Below are 22,276 nucleotides of genomic sequence, written 5' to 3'. Positions count from 1 at the left end.
CTCAGCTGCTTCTATTGGGAGGAACCCAGAAGCTTCCTCAAAATGTGGGCATCAGTCCTAGACAGAGAACCAAAGTGATGAGTGCATACAATTGGTCCTCAGTAACCACGGGGGGGGGGGGTGTCCATTTCCATTCCATGAATACCGAAATCTGTGGATAATCGAATCCACAGGTTGGGGCCAGCAGAGGATCTCTGGCTGCGACCAGAACTGCATCTCGGAAGGCTGCTGGAGCCTTCCGCAAGGCACTTCGGGTTTAGTGAAAAACCAGAGGTGCTTTTTAGAAGGCTCTGGCTAGTCTTCTGAGGTGCAAGGAGGTCATGCAGAGCCTCCCCATGTCTCCAAAGGCCTCTCTCCCAGTGTCACCAGAAGACTCTTCCGGTTGCATCGGGAGATACAATGAGGCTCTCCTGACTCACACTGGGCCAAATCTACAGGTCCCAAATCGGTGGATTAGGAGGACCAACTTATTTGAACATGTCATTTGGATGAGCCAAAAACAGCCAGTCCCCAAAAGGAGAGTCTCTTGCATGCTCGCTTCTACACCAAGCCACAACTACTTACAGGCGATGCGAACCGAAGCCTTCCTGCTCTTGGATGTCCCGAGGTGGCTCCACGCCACACACTGGCACCAGTAGTCCTCTGGTCCGTGAAAATCCTCCACTTGCTGCCTTGTCACGTTGATGTATGCCTCCCGAACCTTCAAGCCTGAACGGGAAAGATACAGGAAAATGAGCTGATACAGAAATGTCTTACTCAGGCAGCGCGCTCAAGTTAGCCAAACCTTTCCTTTTTAATTAAACAATTCCATTTTTTAATCAAGGCAAAGCTTTAATTACTGTGACAACAATGTATGGCTGCTAATTAAATTCCAACAGCCAAGTAGGTCAGAACACATGAATTGAGCGTGTTCCCCTGCCAAGACGGGATTCGGGACCATGTAATATCTGCCTTTAAAATCTCTGGCTTATCTCCGGCGTTGGCAAGCAGCTTTATTTATTTATTTTAAAGACAATGACAAAGAAGAAGCAGTCCAGTTAGTTGTCGCTGGAATTCTAAGCTCACCTTTGAGGCTGAAACCAATAGGACTTGCCAAGGTCATCTGGCATCCGGGGTCCATAAATTTTTGGAACCCCTCCCCCAAATACACATGCTTTTCTTGCAGGTGGGCTGCAGCTAGCCCTAGCCAAATTGCAGCTGCGGCCAGGGTCACCTTCACCACCGTCTTGGGGTAGCCTCTCGGACACCCCCCTACCACAGCCTGGCACCCAGAGCCCCAGACTACTCTCTTTGTATACTACTGGGACTTATTTCCAAGTAAGTGAATATGATTGTGGGTTCAGTTCACTAGTTTTAGACGTTGGCTGTAACATCAAATGTTTGGCAACCTTCAGTCTCGAAAGACTATGGTCTAAGCCTACAGCACCCGGTATTCCCAGGCGGTCTCCCATTCAAGTACTAACCAGGCCTGACCCTGCTTAGCTTCCAAGATCAGACGAGATCGGGCATGTGCAGGGTAACAGCAAAACATACCCCAAAAAAGTAATGAAAGTGGTCAGCCAATCAGAAAATACAGGCAAAAACAAGTCCTTGTCACCCAGAGCAGGACACCAGCGCATCACCGCCATGACGGACCTGCTCCCATGCAGTGGGCGGGGCCACACCCCAGGCAGCGGGCATGGTGACATACCATCGCCCTGCTCCCACTGGGTTTGGCTATAACTTTTGATAGAACAGAGATATTTCAATGTGGTTCGTTCCATTGCATTTCACATGAAATGATGCATTAATTGATGTACAACTTGATGGTATTATTCAAAAATATCAAGATTTTTTAAAAAAATGGCCAGTAGTAGTGTCACTGCCCGTGTGTGTCACCCGGTGCAGCCCACACACCCCTAGCGACAACAAGGATGAGGATGATCAGAAGGCTGGAGAACAAGAAAGGTTGAGGGAACTTGGGATGTTCAGCCTGGATAAGAGAAGGCTGAGAGGGGATATGATACCGCTCTTCAAATACCTGAAGGGCTGTCATATGGAGGAAGGGACAATTTCGTTCTCAACTACCTCTGGGAGTAGAACTAGTTCTAATGGGTATAAATTGCAAGAGAGATTCCGGATGGACATCAGGGAGAAATTCTTGCTGGTCAGAGCAGTTTGGCAGTGGAACAGATTGCCAAGGGAGGTGGTGGGTTCTCCCTCACTGGACATCTTCAAGCCAGAGACTCAAAAGGCCGGAGATGATCTAGGAGGATTTCCTGCTACAGGTAGGGGTTTGGACTAGATGACCTTGTGAGCACCTTCTAATTCTAAGTAGCCCATGGCATCCTTGTTTCATGGGATCTTGGTCATCGCTAGCTTCTTAGATACACATGGTGACAGGACACACAGGCCCTTCCCCCTTTCAGCCTTTAGAACAGCCCTCCTCAGTCAGTGACGAATGAAAATGACACCATCCTGCATGGATACGTTTTCTGTCTTTGATGCTCTCAGAAGAAAGAGTTCTATTTTTACTCAGGAAATTAAAGGGGTGGGGAGAGTGCAGAGCTTTGCCCCTGCTCTTTCATCCCATTTGCATCCATCCCTGCTGCCTCACATCTTCACTTAGAGTACGGTAGGAAGAAACTGTGGTTAATCATCCACTGGTGCTAAATTAAGGATCCCTTCGTTAGCAATTTTCACTTGTATTTTTTTTTTTTCAAGGCACATTAAATTTCATCTCATCTCACACCTAACATCTTCCCCATTTCACATGCACATCCAGCAGGCCAATGTCAGTGTAGAGGTTTTCCAGGTCAGATGTATCCATCAATGGAGGTTTCTGAAGGGGAATCTGACAGTAGAGCCATAACTAGGGTGGATCCTGAGGGGCACCTGCCCTGGTTACTACACCAAGGATGACACATGACTGCCTTAGGCTGTACACTAGTTAAGAGGAGGTGCTGGTGGCTTTGTGCCCCCATTCCTTCTTTATCAAGTGGCACAAGGCAATCCATCTGGTTCTCCCAGGAGGAGTGGACATAAGAACATAAGAACAGCCCCACTGGATCAGGCCATAGGCCCATCTAGTCCAGCTTCCTGTATCTCACAGCAGTCCACCAAATGCCCCAGGGAGCACACCAGATAACAAGAGACCTCATCCTGGTGCCCTCCCTTGCATCTGGCATTCTGACATAGCCCATTTCTAAAATCAGGAGGTTGCGCATTCACATCATGGCTTGTAACCCGTAATGGATTTTTCCTCCAGAAACTTGTCCAATCCCCTATTAAAGGCGCCCAGGCCAGTCGCCATCACCACATCCTGTGGCAAAGAGTTCCACAGGCCAACCACACGCTGAGTAAAGAAATATTTTCTTTTGTCTGTCCTAACCCTCCCAACACTCAATTTTAGCGGATGTCTCCTGGTTCTGGTGTTATGTGAGAGTGTAAAGAGCATCTCCCTATCCACTCTGTCCATCCCCTGCATAATTTTGTATGTCTCAATCATGTCCCCCCTCAAGCGTCTCTTTTCTAGGCTGAAGAGGCCCAAACGCCTCTTGGACATGGGAGGCCTCATGTCCCCATTCCTTCTCCTGTGGAGGTTCCCCCTTGAATGGGCACCCCTTCAAAGGGGAGCCTCCACTGGAGAAGGAACGGGGGTGTGAATCCACCAGTGCCCCTTCCTATAGGGAGAACCCAGAAATGATGTGACAATGTCTTAGGATGTCATTGCCCCGGGCGCTGGGGCAGTGGGTTACATCTCTGTCTGGCAGGGTGTCACAATTTGGGACCTGGTGATGACCTGGTGACTGCCAGTCCTTATAAAATGGGGGAAAGATATAGTACTAGGAAGAATCCAGAAGGGGGCCCCACACAGCCCAAAAGTGACCCAAGAGGGAGAAAGACCAATGGCTAGAGCAGGCATTTTCAACCACTGTGCCATGGTACACTGGTGTGCAGCGAGTAGGTGTGCAATTGGGATTTTGGGGAGGGTCATTTATTAGTGACCCTCCCCATTTATTTTTGGGAGGGTCATTGGGGAATATGAGCACTCCCAGCAGCACAGTGCGCCTTGTCAATTGTCAAAAACCGCATGGTGAGCCGTGACAACTTTAGCACCTTGTCAGTGTGCTGAGAGATGAAAATGTCGAAAATTGCTGGGCTAGAGAAACAGAGACATTTGGAGCCAACAAGCAACCCTATGACTAACAAGCTATGGGCAAACTCATGATGCTAATGATAATCAACTTGAACGTACAGCCCTTTGGGAACTGTGAACATTGCAGTGTCCTCCGAACAAAGCGCATCAAGGAGCTTCGAGGCAAATAATCTAAAAATGGGATCATGGAAGAATGACCGGGCCTGGGCAAAGATAGCATCAAAAACAGAAAATGAATTCATAGCAAGAGAAGGGACATATAATAGGATGCTGTTTATCGGGGGCAGGGCCTGAACTTTCACTTGCTTGCTACAGCCGGAAGGCTATAAAATCAAGGACATCCATAAGTCATCAGCAGTTTCCAAACTGTGGGTTGCGATCCAATTTTTGGTGGGTCGCAAACTGCTAAGGCAGAGGAGGCTACATGCATCAAGGGTTATACAACAAGGGTTATATGGGGGAGAGAAAAAAGTACTGCTGTCATCACCATAATAGCCACAGAGGATGGAGAGGATAGTAAAGAGATTTTATTTTTTATTTTAAGGTGAGAACCATTGCTTTAAAGTTTGAGAAATGGCACTATTCTGCTTGTTTAATAGTGTTTTTGCAGTACTGAGTCTCTATTAATTTTAAGGTAGTAGTCTATTATAAAAATAAAGGCATTATTCTCCCTCCTCCTTTGGAATTATTGTTCTTTTTTTTTTCATTGTATGCCAATTGAACAGATTGTTAAATTCAGGCAATTAATCAGCCACATCTTCCTTAACTACACAATAGTCCAAGCCCCCACCCAGATCCATCAGCTTTATTAAGTAGTGTTTGCACTGTTTATTATATACATGTAATTGATTAAACCGTGGGAACTGCTTATAAGGGTCCAATAGAACTGAACTGCTGTGGGCCCAATCCTAACCATCCTTCCAGCATTGATATAGCTGTACCAATGGAGTGTACCAAGGGAATGCTTGAACCCTTACTTTGGGACTGGATTGCGGTTGCACAGGAACTTGAAAGGTGGATAGGATTGGGCCCTTTCACACGCACACATCATCCCATAATTCACTTAAATTTGTTTAAGAATGGAGCATCAAGACAAGTGAATTGCATCAACTTGATAAAAAATAAAAAGCAAAACTTCTATTCCAAACCAGTTTTAAGGCCTATCAATCACAATGAGGAGAAATGAGTCTTTGGAGTTCAAAACAGTCAATCTAATCCGAGACACACAGCCTATTGTGTATTCAGCAATTCAACCTCTGCCCTGACCCCTGGGCGAAAACATAGACAGATACATCAAGCTCAAATCCACACACCCCCTCCAAATCTCCACTTCTGGTCTACTTCCGGAATTGGGTGTCAAGCAGCTGAGAGTGCGCAGCTTGGCAGCGCATGCCATACTGAATGATGCTCAAATCTCCATCTATTGCTGGTTTAAACCGTTTAATTGACTCTTCGCTGCTACAAGATGAAGGCAAAGGGGCAGGGTCGAGCATCAATTTTCTTTGGAAGGCTACCAAAATCCCTGAGTAATTGAATCCAACCGAGATGCTCTCACCAAACCAACTTGCTGCCAATATCTATGCAAGGTTCACTGATGAGCTCTGAAGCCCTTTCCATGAGGTTGAGCTCTGCGGGTAACTCCACCTGTCGAAACGGGAACAGGGTCATTTTTGCTGTCTCTTCTCCAGGTTGGCCCATGTTGAAACAGGCTATTCAGACTAGGGGTGGGGACATGATTGAGACATACAAAATTATGCAGGAGATGGACTGAGTACAAAGAGCAGTCGTTTTCTATCAGTGTGCCATGGCACATTAGTTTGTCGCAAATGGTCCACAGGTGTGCCATGGGAGTTTGGGGGAAGTTCATTTATTAATAGGGACTTTGGGGATGTGAGCCCCCCACCAGCAGCATGGTGTGCCTTGTCAATTGTCCAAAAACTGATGGTATGCCTTGACAGTTTTAGCACCTTGTCAGTGTGCCATGAGATGCAAAAGGCTGAAAATCGCTGGGACAGAGAGATGTTCTTCTTCCTCTCACATAACACCAGAACCAGGGGGCATCAATTAAAATAGAGCGTTGGGAGAGTTAGAACAGACAAAAGAAAATATGTTTTTTTACACAGAGGGCAATGAATCTGTGGAACTCCTTGCCACAGGATGTGGTAATGGCATCTGGCCTAGATGTCTTTAATAAGGGTTTGGACTGATTTCTGGAAGAAAAACCCATTGCAGGCTACAAGCTATGAGTATGTGCAACCACCTGGTTTTAAAAGCAGGCTACTTCAGAATGTCAGGCGCAAGGGAGGGTACCAGGATGCAGGTCTCTTGTTGTCTTGTGTGCTTCCTGAGGCATCTGGTGGGCCACTGTGAGATACAGGAAGCTGGACTAAACGGGCAATTGGTCTGATTCAGCAGGGCTCTTTTTATGTTCCTTTCTGAACAATGCCTATGCACATACAAGTTGCATACATAAGAGCTCTCTCTCTCTCTCTCGCTGCATTTTGCAGGCTGCATATCACTCATGCACAGGCTCTTGTGCATGTATACACCCTGTTCAACAAATGGGTAAGTCGTGGAGGGTGGGGGCCACCGGTACAATCCCATCCCCCTCCACGTGCGGAACACTCTCTCCATCAAATATCCGAATCTGAAACAGCATCATGGGGTACCAATTCAGCAACCAGAACGGATAAAACCTCCATCTGCTGGACTATGCATGTCAGATATATGTGAACACCTGGCTTCTACGCACTGTCAGCACAACACAATCCTCTGCGCAATGGCCAGGCTGCAGCTCAACACAGAGACGAGATGGTTTAGCAACAGAGTTGCTGCTGATTAAGCGCTGGGGAGGACACACGTCATTGTTGGCATCCTTCAGTCTCAGAAGACTATGGTGTCACGCTCTGAATGGTGGTTCTGGAACAGAGTGTCCTCTCCAGTGCGCGAAGCCTGGGTAAAGTAGGTATGGAGGATAGGCTGTTACCCATGCAGCAAATCCCCCCTCTCCACGTCGCTGAAATGGTCCAATGGAAAGGCAGAGGCCAATACGATTGGTTCCAGCGGCGTCGCAGGAGTTGCCAGAACGTGACTGTGTTCAGCCATGAACTGCCTCAGGGACTCCAGCTCCGGATTTTGCCTCGAGGTTGACTCCTGAAGCCTTTTCCATAACTGGATGTAGCCACAAGGCAGTGGAGGTTTGGGATCAGAGTTTTCCTTCTCTCAGATGAGCTGCCTTCCCAGGCTGACGAGTCCCATCTACCCGGTGGCTGTTTAGTCACCTCTTACAACAAGTACAGCCCAACTGAGGGCCTATTCTTATCCCCACGAACACGAACGACTGGTGAATAGTATATATAATAGGCGTTCTTTGTTTGTTTTCATTGCCACTGCCCAATAACTACTGCAGCATTTTTCAAACTGAGGGTCGGGACCCACTCGGTAGGCCACGAGCCAATTTCAGGTGGGTCATGTAGCACCCACCTCAGCCACCCTCGAAAATACAGAGCTGAAAATACAGGGTACAAAGTTGCTGGGCCGGGTGGACTCCTGGTGGGAGAGAGGCAGAGTGCCTTGCTCTGAATAAATGGGAAGATGGGACGCTGGAAAGGGGGGAGGGCTGTGAGGTTGGAGATGGATCCAAGTCTGCGTTCTGACTTCCGAGCTGGAATGTTTGAATTCTGAGCTGTGCAAAACACCAGCACGAGCACATTGTGTAACGGGACCTTTGGCTGCACTTTAGGTTTGAAGCCTACACTGATGATGCCACTTTCAGCCATGACATCACTTCCAGGTTAATGACATCACGTCTGGTGGGTCTCGACAGACTGTCATTCTAAAAAATGGGTCCTGGTGCTAAAACCTTTGAGAACCACTAAGGCTACTATATCTAGCCAGTGTAGTACAGTGCGCAGGAAAGAAAGACCTGGGCTATTGTCAGAACAGGTTTGCTGATTCCGATCAAAGACTCATTTAATCATTGGGGTGTGTGAGTGTCTGTGTGTTACGCAGACATGGGAGAAAGCAGGAGTAGAATCTATTGACGGGTAACAATTGTAAGACCGGATTGGAGACCTTCAAGGATCATATCCAGCCCCCTAACCTGACTTTGTTCAGCTCCAGTATATACAATCACAGGCTGGGTATATTTGACACAGCAAACACTTAGCAGTTTCTTTACCCTACACATCTCCAAAATCTTGTGGGAAAAAAATCCGAAATCACATGGCAAGAACCTGCTAATGGGGAGGGGAGGGGTTCTAAATGAAAATCAACATCGTTTCCAATACCTTATGTAATTCCAATTCACAGTGGTAGCCCAGCCCTTTAAATTACGGTCAAAATTAAAAGCATCATCCTTTGTCATCAGCCTTTGCCCAGCCTCAAATAATATGGAATTTTGCCTCTGGTATTGCTATGCTAATAAGCTTGCTGCACTGCTGGGTGGTTTAGTGGCAGAGAATGATGCTGGCAGGAGATGAATAATTGCTTGCTATGTGTTAAACATAACAGAGCTGCACCCAGCTTCATCATTTGTCAGCTTTATTTGTTTAAATGAGAAAAATGCTGACAGCAGTTATTGCTGTAATCTTTTTATTTATCAGGCAAGGAAACTTTTGTGACTCTGAGCAGGTCTCATCCCACTGGGAAGAGAGTACTTTAGAACCAATTTGAGGTTCACTTTGTAAATGGTGAGGAGAGGCATGGGGAAGGACTTCTCCCCCTCTCGGTTTGTGGAAACCCGGAGCTCGTTTTCACAGTCATCGCGGAAACGCTTGGATCACAGCCGATGGGAAGGTAGGCTCGACCAAAGCACTGACCAATGTGATGATAAAAGAGACTGTGTGTCAAAGCACATCAGAGGAGCGAGATAGCGTCACCAGGACGCCAAGGAGGACTGTTGACTTCCCTGCACCTTGAGTGACAAAATCCAGATTGCAAACAAAGGACAGGGGTGCAAAAAAAGGGGGACAGAGTCAGGGGCAGAGTGAGAGAGTTGCCCTGATCAGCAAGGCCCACCTCCTGAATGCTCTAGCACAGGGTTTTCCAAACTGTGGGCAGTGACCCAGTGGTGGGTCATGAGCCCACATGCAGTGGGTCACAATCTGGGCCCTCACACCCTCCCTTGCTGCAGTTTGCCTCCAAACAGAGCCATTCCAGAAGCTAAATTAGTCACCTGGAGTGTGGGGAGGCCTCGTCTGGGTTGTGCCAGCCAACGACCTACTCTACTAGCCTCTGCAGATATCAGAATGGCCCGCAGTACCCTCCAAAAGCCACTTCCAGTTTTTGCAAAGCCACTTCTGATTTTCTTCCTAAAACCAGAAATGTCTGTTCTGAGGCTTCTTCGGGTCATTCTGGGGCCAGCAAAGGCCAGTAGACTGGGTTGTCGGCCCGATGCTACCCAGAAGAGGCCTCCCCACATTTCCTGGTAAGTCATTTCCACGCTGCAACCCACCATGGAGGACGAGGTGGGTCACGGCACCAAGAAAACTGGGAACTTCTGCTCTAGTAGCAGTCAAGCATAAAGGATTCCTCTATTTGTTGGCAGAGATGATGGGAGGTGTTATCACCCGTGGACACCACCTATAAGTATGGGAGAGGGGATTGTGGGGCTTGGTCTCTGGCAGTCAGACACTGACACTGGTCCTTGCAGTCTTTAAGCTTAATTTTAACTAATCCTCCCATTTTACAGATACATACATAGAGGGACCCTTTATACATCATCTATCACTAGAAAAGCATTGTGGATCATCAGCCAGCCAGCCCCCCCCATACCATACTCTCAACATCCCTGCCTTTGTTTCTTCCACTTATAGCATTTATCTGAAAGACATACATTGTGCTCAAGGAGAGAGGCACCCTGCGATTGGGAAGACAGCTCTAAAATAGTTTTATGGGCCTTAATATTTGCATCCCTTCGCCTCCATTCCAATATTCCCCATGACAGACAGATAATAAATAATATTACTGTAAATTGGTTTCCAGAGGAAATTCAAGCATCCGATACATCGCAATGCTAAGATTATATAGAAAGCGACGCCTTATTGACAATCAGGTATGCATGACCTTGATGTAACCCCTACAATAATCCTATAATGCAGCCTCTCTCAAACTGTGGGTCAGGTTCCACTTGATGGGTCATGACCCGATTTCCGGTGGGTCCCACAGGCCTCAAATGAAAACATGGGTGAAGGAAAGATCAGAAAACTAATGGCTTCAAGCCCTGAGGCTATAAAAAAATCAAGCTGCTAACTGCCCTGCAAAGATCTCAGCTCTTGCAGATTGCAAACTTGTGTCAATATGGGGGGGGGGAGATTTGAGTGTCATTTTCTGCCCCCTCCCCAAGACCATCAATGGCAGGTAATGGGAGCAGATAAAGGCTGAGTGACATAACCAAGCCTTGCCCTCAAGCCTTGAGGCCATTCGTTAGGGCTCCGTCATTACAAGAAATGGATCAAGGGTTTTTTTGCTTGGTTTGTTGGTTTTTCCCCAAACAAAATATTGCTTGTAAACAAATACATAAATATATATGTTTTTCGAGATCATTTTTTTTGGTCTCGTAGAGTTAGGTGGGTCCCAACAGAGTGTCATATTAAAAAGTGGGTCCTAGTGCTAAAACATTTGAGAACCTTTGCTATAATGTAAGCAAACATCATTAGCCCCATATTGCTGGTGAGGAAGACCAAGAGTAGCTTGCCTAACTCTGGGGAAAAAAAAAATTAGTTCACATCAGAAGTAAGATTGTAACCAGGAAGCTTCCGATTCATAGCTCAGTGCATCACCTAGCACACTCTCAACTCTCATGCTCACTTAATCTTTTGGTATCTACACTGAAAGCAACCTCTGATGTCCTGGAGGCATTGGCTGCTGTTGTATTATTACTGTCATTAACATTAATAATGATTATATTTGTTAGATTCTCACAGTATTCCACAGCCAGCTATTAAAAGGGGAGGGAATCACACCATCCTTTAATCTTGCTGCTGGGCTGAAGCTGCACAAGGTACGTTGGTTTCAATTAATTATTAGCTTTCAAAAAAACTGAAAGATGACAACTCTGCTTTTTAATTATCCACACTTATGTTGCCAGCCCAGGTATTCCAGCCTGCAGGCATCAGATCTTCAGAACGCACAAATTCACTTGCTCTGACATTGATGTTGTGCAGTCCCTTTAGCGACACAGCTTGATATTCTTATTACTGTTACAATATTATTATGAAATACAGGCTGCCGGGCAGATCTTCCTAAAGATCAAACATGGACATGAATCTTGATTTTGATCTTTGTGGCTTTGGAATCTAGCAAGGGTGCATTAGGGACTCGGTACCCAATTTTGCCAGCAGCATCGGGGAATAGGACAAGTTGGGTCTAAAGTAGGCTAGTGTATTACAGATGTTCAGGTGCTGGGTTTTTAATATTAATAATAATAATAATAATAATAATAATAATAATAATAATAATAGTAATAAAGGTATTTATATACCGCCTTTCTTGGTCTTTATTCAAGACTTTATTCAAGGCGGTTTACATAGGCAGGCTTATTTAAATCACCGTAGGGATTTTTACAATTGAAAGAAGGTTCTATCTTTCAAGAACCACAACATTCAGATGTTTCTGTCTTGATCTGCCCGCACGTTCTGGCCTCCATCCTCCCACGCTCAGAGCAGATGGAATAGCTCGGCTTCAGCTTGTCAGCTGCTTCAAGGTCGCACGGTGCTGGTGGCCTCGAACTGGCGACCTGTGGATGTTATCTTCAGGCAAATGGAGGTTCTACCTTCTAGACCAGACCTCCTGCCTGGGTTTAAATATAAGAGCCCCACTGGATCAGGCCAAAGGCCCATCTAGTCCAGTTTTCTGTATCTCAGAGTGGCCCAACAAATGCCCAACAGGGCCCCAACAAATGTCACACAACTCAACAAGATACATGCAGCCTATCGCCACTCCCCTGCATCTGGCATTCAGAGATAACCTACTTCTAAAACCAGGAGGTTGCATATACCCATCATGGCTGGTAACCTGTGAGGGACGTTTCCTCCAGAAATCTAACCAATCCCCTTTTGAAGGTATCCAGGAAAGGTGCCATCACCACATCCTGTGGCAAGGAATTCCACAGATTAATTACTCACTGGGTAAAGAAATATTTTCTTCCTATCTGCCTGTACAAGGTTGGCATCATGGACAGGGTCTGCTGGGGCACATGCCAGGGGCCCAGGGCAACACAAGATCACACCATTACCCAGCCAACCCTAAGACAGCAGGAGTTCACTACTTCTACTTCCTCACAGCCTCCATTGAGTCAGAGTCCATGGACACACCCACACCCATATACAGTGGTGCCTCGCAAGACGAAATTAATTCGTTCCGCAAGTCGTTTCGTATTGCGAAAATTTCGTCTTGCGAAGCGCGGTTTCCCATAGGAATGCATTGAAATTTAATTAATGCGTTCCTATGGGCAAAAAAAGTCAGAACAAAGTCAAATTTGGTTTACAAAGTGTTTATTAAGTGCTCTTTAAAGGCATACATACTGTACAGAGGATTTCAAAAATTTCAAGCACAAAACTTCAACTTTTTAATTTTAAAAATTTGTCTTGCGAAGCACGGCCATAGAAAAAATTTGTCTTGCGAAGCACGACATAGAAAAATTTGTCTTGCGAGTCACCAGAAAAAATCGCAAAAACGCTTTCGTCTTGCGAGTTTTTCGGTGTGCGAGGCATTCGTCTTGCAAGGCACCACTGTGTGTGAGTGTGTGTGTGTGTGTGTGTGTGTGTGTGTGTGTGTGTATGGGTAATATAAATCAACTGGGGAAGCAGCAGCAGAAACATTCCCTTAGTTACATTCCCTAGTTGCCCTCCTTCCCAGGCAGTGTGAAACAGCCTCTGGTTGCTTGGATCTGTCCTATCTCCTGAGGTGGCTCGGATCTGAGTAGACCCACTGGGGTCGCTGCAGCATGGCACGGGGTAAGGGGAAGCGATTCCCCTTGCCTCAAGCTGCACTGCTTTCGGCCCCAAACTTGCGCTGGATACAGCGCAGGCTTCGCTTCCAGCGCAAGTTTACATTGGGCTGCCCATAAACAAATAAGTCTCACGTGTTGGTGAAATGCTGCATAGTGCTATGGGGAAAGTTCTCCACCGTGGTGAGCCACTTCACACAAAGTGTTTCCCCTGGACTGCCAACACTTTCATGGGTCGTTAATGTAGCCACCAGCCCTTCACTCCGTCAAACTGTACGGCAACTGATGGAGCTGTTCAACATATAGGGACATTTGCATATATTATCCAGTGCATTTTGGTCTCCATTTCGTGCACCGGCTTCACAGTCCCTTGAGATTTCCAGACGTTGTCCAGACGGTGTTTGTTTTGAAACCCTGAAAGTAGCACTTAGGTTGTTTCATCTTACTTCATTTCCCTATTAATTCAAAATTTATAATGGGGGGGCAGGGACTGGACACCCACATAGATGCGCCAGGCACAAAACAGATTTTCATTAGCTGGACAGAAAGAAAAATGTTGCTTTTTTCCATTGATTCAGAAAAGGCTTTGGAAGGTAAAGGTTATGCTCATTAGATCCTTAAAAGAAATAATAAGAAAAGCTAATGGGGAGAGGGATCATCCAGAAAAAAGACTAAGAAAATACCTTTGGTAGGAATTCTTTTCAGAAACTCATTTCTGACACCCTATCAAAATATGTGACAATTTCTAATTGCGCCTTCGCCACCCCACCCCCATTCACTGCTCTTCATTCAATGGAGTTTTTCTTTTCTCCACCCCCCTCCCTTGATCTAGGAGAGCAAGAAATATCCACATTATTATTTCGAAGACACAGAGTTGCCTAGCAATCTGGAAAGTTAAAGTGGAGGGGAAAAGTAATAACAAAACAGAGTTCTGAAATTACAAGCAGCACAACCGTTAAATTGGCTCGCAATACTTATCAAGATGCTTCTAAATGAGAACGGATATAGGATTTGCTGGGAGCCTGATAAAAATCCACCGATCGTTTCTTAACAGTCTCCCCGGACTCGCAAGCCCTGGCACGGCCGTTCTTGTGCCGTTCTTGCAAAATGAAGGATCCCCATTTACCTTCATTAGTTGCGGAAGGCCTATTAAGGAGCCCGACTTTGATCCGATGAAGCACTAGTTTGCTGCAGTCACTTTTCAAGTCTGCCCACCCCCTCTCCACACACCTACTGTGGGTGTAGCTCAAGGCCTCTCGCTGCCCGAGACGGCATATCAAGCCTGCCTCCCCTACAAACCGCTTCCATTGCTCCTCCTCGTCCTTCTCCTAGTTTGAAAAAGCAACAGAAGAGGAAGTGAAGAGGAGAGTGGTGGGCTAGAACAGTGTTTCTCAGCCAGTGGTACAAGTACCACCAGTAGTACTTGAGATGGTGGTTGGTGGTACATGCGGGACCCTTGGACACCTGCCACCCAGCAGTGAGATCAAGAAGGTGACACAACAGATAATGGTAGGAGGCTTGGCTCAGTGGGCAGAGCTCCAAAATATGCTTTTCCATGCTTGAAGAAGCCCTCCCATTCACCCTAAGCCTCTTACTGGTGTTTGTTCCATTGCATCTGGCCTCCCAACCCAAAAGTAATTAATGATAATGTCATCACCAGTTACTTCCAGTGGTACTTCAAATAGGTCAACCATGTGAAGTGGTACAGCGGAGGACAAAACACTGGCCCAGAACATCTCTGTTGCTTTAGACCACGGGTGTCCAAAGTTTTTGGCAGGAGGGCCACATCATCTCTCAGACACTGTGTTGGGGGCTGGGGAAAAAAAGAACTAATGTACATTTAAAATTTGAATAAATTTACATAAGTTTACGTAAATGAATATATTAAATATGAACTTATATGAATGCATGAAGGTCTTGCAATAGCTCAAGGCCTATAAAAGGCCTTGCACAAAGCAAGGCTGGCCTTTCCTTTGCTGCCGCTGCTGCATCACAGACATGAAACAGCAACCAGCGGAGGGAGCCCTCATGCCACAGCTGATGTGAGAGGTCAAACAGTCACCCTCATGCTGAGAGCAGTTACGTCGGGCCTGTGCGGGCTCCAGCAAGTCTTCAGAGGGCCAGAGGCTCATTGGAGACCGGGGTCTCCCTGAGGGCCGCACTGGGAGTCCTTGAGGGCCACAAGTGGCCCCAGGGCTGGGGTTTGGGCACCCCTACTTTAGACCACCACTCCCCTGTTCCATTCCCCTCTTCTTTTTTGAACCCAAAGCATGAGAAGAGAAAGTGTCATCAAGGCAGGTAGAGAAGAGGTAGGTGTCCCTGCTAATCCACTATCTGAGATGACTGCCTCAAACAGCCTTTTAAAACAGGCTGGCACTGACTGAGGGACAAGGCATTCTGTAGTTACAGTCAAGTTCTTGTTATCCACTAAGGTTCAGTTCCTGGAAACCCAAATGCAGCAATTCCTGGAAACCGTAGCACATGCACCAGTGGCTTGTGGTTCAAGTTTTGGTGGTCCCGAAACTGACAGGGTAGATTAGGTTATGTGCATCAAGAGTTACCCAAGCTGCTACCTGGGGGGAGCACTGCTTCCCAATCCCCATTATAGCCACCTATACCTGTTGGTATACCTGTTGGTATTTATAAATCAAGCAGCAGCTTTTAGGGTCTCTAAAAAGTTTGAGAACCACAGCTCTAGCGGGTAGCGAATTTGCACATAATAAACCATTGATTCTATGGGATCAATAGGGTTAGGTGCAGAGGGTGGGGGGAGGATACAGAACCTGCTTTCTCCAGTTGTTTCAAAGGCTCTGCGCTGGTCATGGGCACCATTTTGAAGGTCCCTGATGCCTCCAGAAGATCTCTGTTGAAAAGCCTTTCCGAAGGCAGCAGGGACTTTCAAAATGGCACCCACGACCAGCGTGGAGTCCTTTGAAATGCCTGTAGGAAGCTTCTGAAGCTTCCCACAGGCATTTCAAAGGGGACCACACCAGTCGCAGGCACCATTTTCAAAGTCCCTGCTGCCTCCAAAAGATCTCTGCTGGCTTCCTGAAGAGAGCAGGAACCTCCCAGAGGTAGCAGGGATCACAGAAAGCGAGACACACATCACAAATTGTGCAAGGTAGTGTCAATCCAGCCGCTTGTGAGTAAATGAATTTGAAAATACCAAAGATTGACTGTATATTCTCAAAGAGTCACCCAGAAAATGGGCAATAGGCTCCCAATGTAGTTCTTCATAGGAAAGGGCCTTACACCGAACCATAGCATTGGTTCCACCTTGCCCATCGCAGTCTGCTACGACCACTGGCCGCTCTCCCTGTCCTCTGCCAGATAATCCATCCCATGTTGGCATCCTTCAGTCTCGGAAGACTCTGGTATTGCGCTCTGAATGGTGGTTCTGGAACAGTGTCCTCTCCAGCGTGCGAAGCCTGGGTAAAGTAGATATGGAGGATAGACTGTTACCCATGCAGCAAATCCCCCCTCTCCACGTCGCTGAAATGGTCCAATGGAAAGGCAGAAGCCAATACGGTTGGTTCCAGCAGCGTCGCAGGAGTTGCCAGAAGGTGACTTGGGTTCAGCCATGAACTGCCTCAGGGACTCCGGCTTCGGATTTTGCCTCGAGGTTGACTCCTGAAGCCTTTTCCATAACTGGATGTAGCCACAAGGCAGTGGAGGTTTGGGATCAGCGTTTTCCTTCTCTCAGATGAGCTGCCTTCCCAGGCGGATGAGTCCCATCTACCCGGTGGCTGATTAGTCGCCTCTTACGACACGTACAGCCAAACTGAGGGCCTATTCTTATCCCCCAGCCCCCAGGGGTTATCCATCCCAGCGCAATCTTTTAATGGAGCCGCTGGGGTCTAACACGCAAAAGATTCAAGACTCCTCCCATCAATACAGCTGGGAACATCTTGAAGAAATAATGGAATGCAAATATTGCAACAAAGAGGGCTAACAAACCAATTAAAGATTTTGGATTTGATTAACCCTCTGGCTTTGAGCCGATTAATATATCAGATAAAATTCAAACACAGTTGCATGTTACAAACATTGCCACACTAAAACGCCTTTTGGAGATTCCAAGATTAGCACAAGGAAGCTTTTGTTTGTGCAATTGTACATTACCGCTCTGTGTTTGTGGGGGGAGGGGAGAAGACCACATATAAGATTGTTGTGGATTTTTTTTTTGTTTTGTTTTAAATTCCTTACATACCAAAGCCAAAATAATCTGGAGAAACAAGTTAACTCTCGAGTCTTTAAATCCCACCAACCAGTGGCGTCACTAGGGTTTATGCCTAGGGTTTATGCCACTCAGTATGGGATGCCAGCACATCACTACCCCTATGATGGACCTCCTCCCATGCAGTGGGCAGGTCAATGCCCTGGGTGGTGGGCATGGTGATGTACCACTGCCCTGCTCTGGCTGATTTTTTGGCTATAACTTTTGATAGAATAGAGATATTTCAACGTGGTTTGCTTCATTGCACTCTGCATGAAATTATGCATTGGTTGATATGTAACATGATGGCATTGTTCAAAAATACCAAGATTTTAACAATTTTGCACCCTCCGTGCGCATCACCCAGTGTGGCAGGCATCCCCTAGCTACACCACTGCCACCGACTGACATTACATTCCCAGCCACACTCATCATCACAAAATGTATTGAGATTACTTTCGTTAAATCATCTGGTGAACAAACTTTGTAGGCCTATCCCTCCAATCACCATCCCGCACCGTAAATAACCAACGGATGGCACTCCAAAGCTTCAGCATTCTCAATAGAAAGGAAAAATCAGCACTAATCACCAGTACTAACAGCAGTCATTCAACTCCACCAAGGTGTTTCAGAGCATCAATAGGATTGCCCTGCCCTCTGGTTCATCCTCCAGAAAAGGAGGTGTGAGGCCTCCCTGTGGGGGAGGGGAGGGCCTGCCCGGCCTTTCTGAAGGGGACCCCCTTGTGGAGGCCTCAGGCTAGTTCCCCCACAAGAAGGGGGGGTTGTATCACCTGGTTCCCCCTCCTTGAGTTGGCAGCATTTGCCAGTCAGGAGCAGGGGCTGCTAGCAGCAGATCCTCCTGCTTGCTCTTCTAACACCCAACTGCCTTGTCATCCCTGGCCTCCAGGTTTACGTAGGGCAGACCCCTCCCCTTTGGCCCCTCCCTTTCCCTCACAGGGATGGGACAAAAAGGGCCTGTCTCTGAGACTGCCCTCCCCTGGGATTACCAGCACTCCTCCCCTTCCTCTCTCTGTTTCCCTCCTACCTCCTCTCACCCGGAGCTGCCAGGGTTGTTCCTGAGAGGGCTGGGAAGGCTGCTGTCTCTGCTCTGGTCTCTGCCTTTGGGGGGGGTGGGCTGGCCCTGCCCACCTGGGTCCTGTAGCTCTGCAGACAACGTCGGGAGGTCCAGTTGTGGGCCCCCGATGTCATAGCCAGGTGTCCTGCCTGGCAAGGCGGATCCTGGCTGCCTGGGCGAGGGAGTGCTCCCCTTTTCCTCCGAGGCGGGGGAGGGGCAGCTGCCCAGCAGCTGAATGGCCTGCATCCTGTCTCCCCACTCCCTCCTCCAAGGCAGAGGGAGAAGCGGGGGGTTCAGCGCGCCGTGTTCCTCTGCTGCGCTTTGCCGCCTACAGGAGTGCCCAGGCAGCATATGTTGGAGTTGGTACAACTCCGTCTGCTTCCACAGGTGGCAGGATACTGTCCTAAAAAGGGTTAAGCTATAGCCCAGTGTCCTTTGCAATTTACCTGTCCCCTTGGATGACCTATGTGGGGGCGTGGCCCCAGACCCTATAAAACTCCCTTCTTCTCCAAGCTCTTTCTCTCTTCCTCAAGACCACTGACCAGACAAGATTGCCACTCCCAGCAGAGCTCTGCTGGTGACGCCATCTTGACCACATGGCACGCAGGACGAGGCAGCCTCAGGGCCTTGTTATCTTTTAAGTTAGTGTACCGCTGATTCTCAAATCAGATGCTGTAACCTTCCAATGAATCATGAGTAAATGAATCTCCTTTGAAACTTCAACCAGCCAATGTTGTTTGTGTTTCTTGATTAGCAGTCAGCCGGGTGTGGGAGGCTCCCTGGTGTTGATTCCCAGCAAGAGGGGAGGGGGGTCTGCTGCTGAAGCTACTCTGCTTCCCCCCAAAGGAGGAAACCAGTTTTAAGAGATTCCTCCAACAGCATATGGGGAGGTGGCCCCATGTTCCACCGGCTTCCTCCCTGATCCTCTGGCCCAGAAGCCTTCTCCCTGGGTAAGTTGGGGACTTGTGGGAGGAGGGGAACCCCGACAGGAGGTCAAATCAGGAAGAGCAAGATAGTGCTGCTTTAAAACTAGTCCAGAAGCCAGATGGAGCTATCTGCATAATCAGTTTCATCCAGAAGCTCAAGAAGCTGAACCTGCATTGCTCAAGGTCACCAGGGGCCCAATCCTATCCAATTTTCCAGTGCTGGTAGAGTTGTGCTAGTGGGGTGTGTGCTGCATCTTGTGGTGAAGCGGCAGTCACTGGGGCCTTCTTAAGGTATGGAAACATGTGTTCCCTTAACACGGGGCTGCACTGTGGCTACACAGTGGCCACAGTGCAGCTGTGGAGTGGAAAGTTCCAGCTCCACAGTGGAGCTGGAAAGTTGGACAGGATTGGGCCCCCAGTCAGCTTTATTGCAAGATTAGTTCAAACCAAGAGGAAATACTGGTGTCTTTCTTTTCACCCGTTCCCTACCCCTGTCCCCCCAATGGCTATCAAACTCCACACTTCATCAGGCAAAGCATCTAGAGAGGGGCAGGCTTCAATTCTTGCCCAAGATTTAAGCCTACAAAGGGTTTTGGAACCCCCAGGAGTTGTCTGGTTGTTGGGAAAACAAAACCAGAACCAAATTCACATTTTCATGGAAATCATTGGCCAGTTCCCAACAATTCTAATGACAGGGACCTGGCTCAATTTCACATTATTCTCGACCCAATGAAGTGGTGTAGCTAAGTGGGTACAGGGGAGTCAACTGCCCTGGGTACCATGCCTTGAGGGGGTGCCTTTCAGAGGCCTCAAAAGTCCTCCCTGAGCATCCAAAGGCCACCTGGAGTCCTTAAAAAGATGCTTCCAGTTTTGGGCAAAAACTGGAAGTGTCTTTCTAAGGTCTCCAGGTGGCCTTCTGAGGGAGAGTGTATTGGGGGGGGGAGGAAGGTGTTAAAGATTTATGGGCTCTGCGTGTCAGATTCCCTAACTATGCCACTGATGTGATGTAACCATTTGCCCTGTTTAGGCTGATTTTCCACACTTGAAAAGATTATTTTGTTGACTAATATCCTTTCAACTCCAGATTACTTCACCATATCTTCACCACCATCCTCCTCCCCCCCCCCCAAAAAAAAATTGCTGGACAGAGACTTCTGTTCACCAGGGATGGCTGCAGATTTCCTTAAGCACTCAGTGAAGTGACTTGTTGGACAACCCCCCCTCCAATGAGGATTCTCTGATGGTTCTGGGCCTCTGGCCAGGGCCCCACTTGGCTGACTCTGATGCACGGCCTGGCTTTACACTTTCCCTCCCCTATATTTTAAAGCAAATCGATGTCTTAGGGAACCAACAGCTCCATCAGTATCGTACGTACACAAATGCATCTCTTCCTTACCTGTACTTTCATCCATGCTCTCTTCCGAGACATGCTCATTTTGGTGGACCCAATCCCCATTGCACTTGAAGAAGATTTGCATCGCCGGCACAGCCCGGCAGCGCAACACTATGGGGTTGCTCTTAATGATGTATGCGTCGTCTGGCTCTTGGATAAAATGGGGCAGCGTCCCAGGAGCAGATGGAATAGAGTCTGGAAGGGTTTCACTGTTATCATTTCCTGGAAATGCAAAAAAAGAAAGGAAAGGTCACATAAAAGATATCCTATTGATCCCAGGGAAACACATGGAATCTACCAACAGTTGACATAATCAGAAGACCCTGAGTTCTATCATTAGAAAGCATTACAAAGTGTACCACAAAAATTATGCTGAATTTTTAATATTTCTCATACATTTCAGAGGCGCTGAGTCCACTGGGAATCTTAGGAGATTTTTTTGTATCATCAAAATATTTTTAGTTACCTTAAAGTTTGTGTTTATATCTATCCTGCTACCCAGTGGCACACTAAGGTCACCTGCTGTAGGAGGACAGCATGTCACCCCTATGATGGACCTCCTCCCATGTAGTGGGTGGGGCATCAACTGAGATATAACATGATGGTATTATTTGAAAAATACCAAGATTTTAAAAAACATTGGCCGGTTGTGGTGTCACTTCCATGTGTGTGTCACCTGGGATGGCCCACAACCCCTGTACCCCCTAGTGATACCACTAGGAGCATAGCAGACAGGAAAAGCAAAGAAGTGCAAATTGTAGCCTTGAGTCACGTTACGATAGAGATCCCCCCTGGGAAATGATTTCCAAGCAGTAATCCCAAGGTGAGACAATCAATGAACAACTTAAGCCAACGTAGTGGCCGGCCGTTAAACGGTTTAGTTTCATTAACTGCATTGAAACAGTGCCGAGCGGTATATTTTCTGGCATAAAGCAAAGTTATCGCTGGGAAAAAAAAAATCCAGGCCTTTCTAATTTATTTATAAGCAGCTGCCACAGTCAAAATGATGATCCGTCCTCCCTCGCCTTGTCAATATTGACTGGCGGTAGCACATCTTAAATCCAGTTCTCCCGAGCTTCAGGCTGAGTTCCGGGGCGGGGGAAGCTGACAATACAAAGATAATTTCAGCATCAGAAAACAAAAACAACAGTACAGTTTTTCCAGCCTCTGGTGACCTTTGTGCTGTTGCTTTCCGAGCCATGATTCAGGTTCTGGACATGGATACAAATAGAAAAGAACCTTTGACGTTCAGAAGTTCAGCTTAGTTGTTGGTGGTGGAAAGTCGCCCTTTGCCCGAGATAGGGCTGTGTAAACCCAGGCCTGGGGGCTAAAACCGGCATTCGGGGGGATCCATCCAGCCGGTGAACGGACCTTTCCATTCCGCTCCCGAGTGGCTTGTCCTCCTGGTAGATCTGGGCAGCAGGACACGACAGGCAGTTGTGTCTGCCCTGACGTCCTGTTGCGCAGCCTTCTGGGATGCCATAGCAGATGCCCCTAGCATCTCAGAGCCCAGATCCACCCAGGAGAGCAGCCATGCGGAGCTAGAACGGAAAGCTGCAGTCCGGATGAGGACCGCAT

At 47.5% G+C, this 22,276-nt stretch overlaps 1 protein-coding gene and 1 pseudogene across 1 annotated transcript in view; both read right to left on the bottom strand.

Moving 5' to 3' along the window:
* UNC5D (unc-5 netrin receptor D) overlaps positions 1-22,276 on the bottom strand; it is a 224,785-nt gene that overhangs the window by 176,079 nt on the left and 26,430 nt on the right. The window contains exons 4-5 of the mRNA XM_066639671.1: positions 20,702-20,920; positions 565-708 (exon numbers count right to left, since the gene is read on the bottom strand). Coding sequence (XP_066495768.1) covers positions 565-708; positions 20,702-20,920 — 363 coding nt within the window. The remainder of the gene's footprint in view (positions 1-564; positions 709-20,701; positions 20,921-22,276) is intronic.
* On the bottom strand, positions 1,415-1,533 carry LOC136662733 (5S ribosomal RNA; annotated as a pseudogene).

The sequence above is a fragment of the Tiliqua scincoides genome, chromosome 11 (genome assembly GCF_035046505.1).
Source record: "Tiliqua scincoides isolate rTilSci1 chromosome 11, rTilSci1.hap2, whole genome shotgun sequence".
NCBI classification, from domain to species: Eukaryota; Metazoa; Chordata; class Lepidosauria; order Squamata; family Scincidae; genus Tiliqua; species Tiliqua scincoides.
The sequence above is the reverse complement of the archived record's forward strand: the minus strand, read 5'-3'. Positions and strand labels throughout refer to the sequence as shown.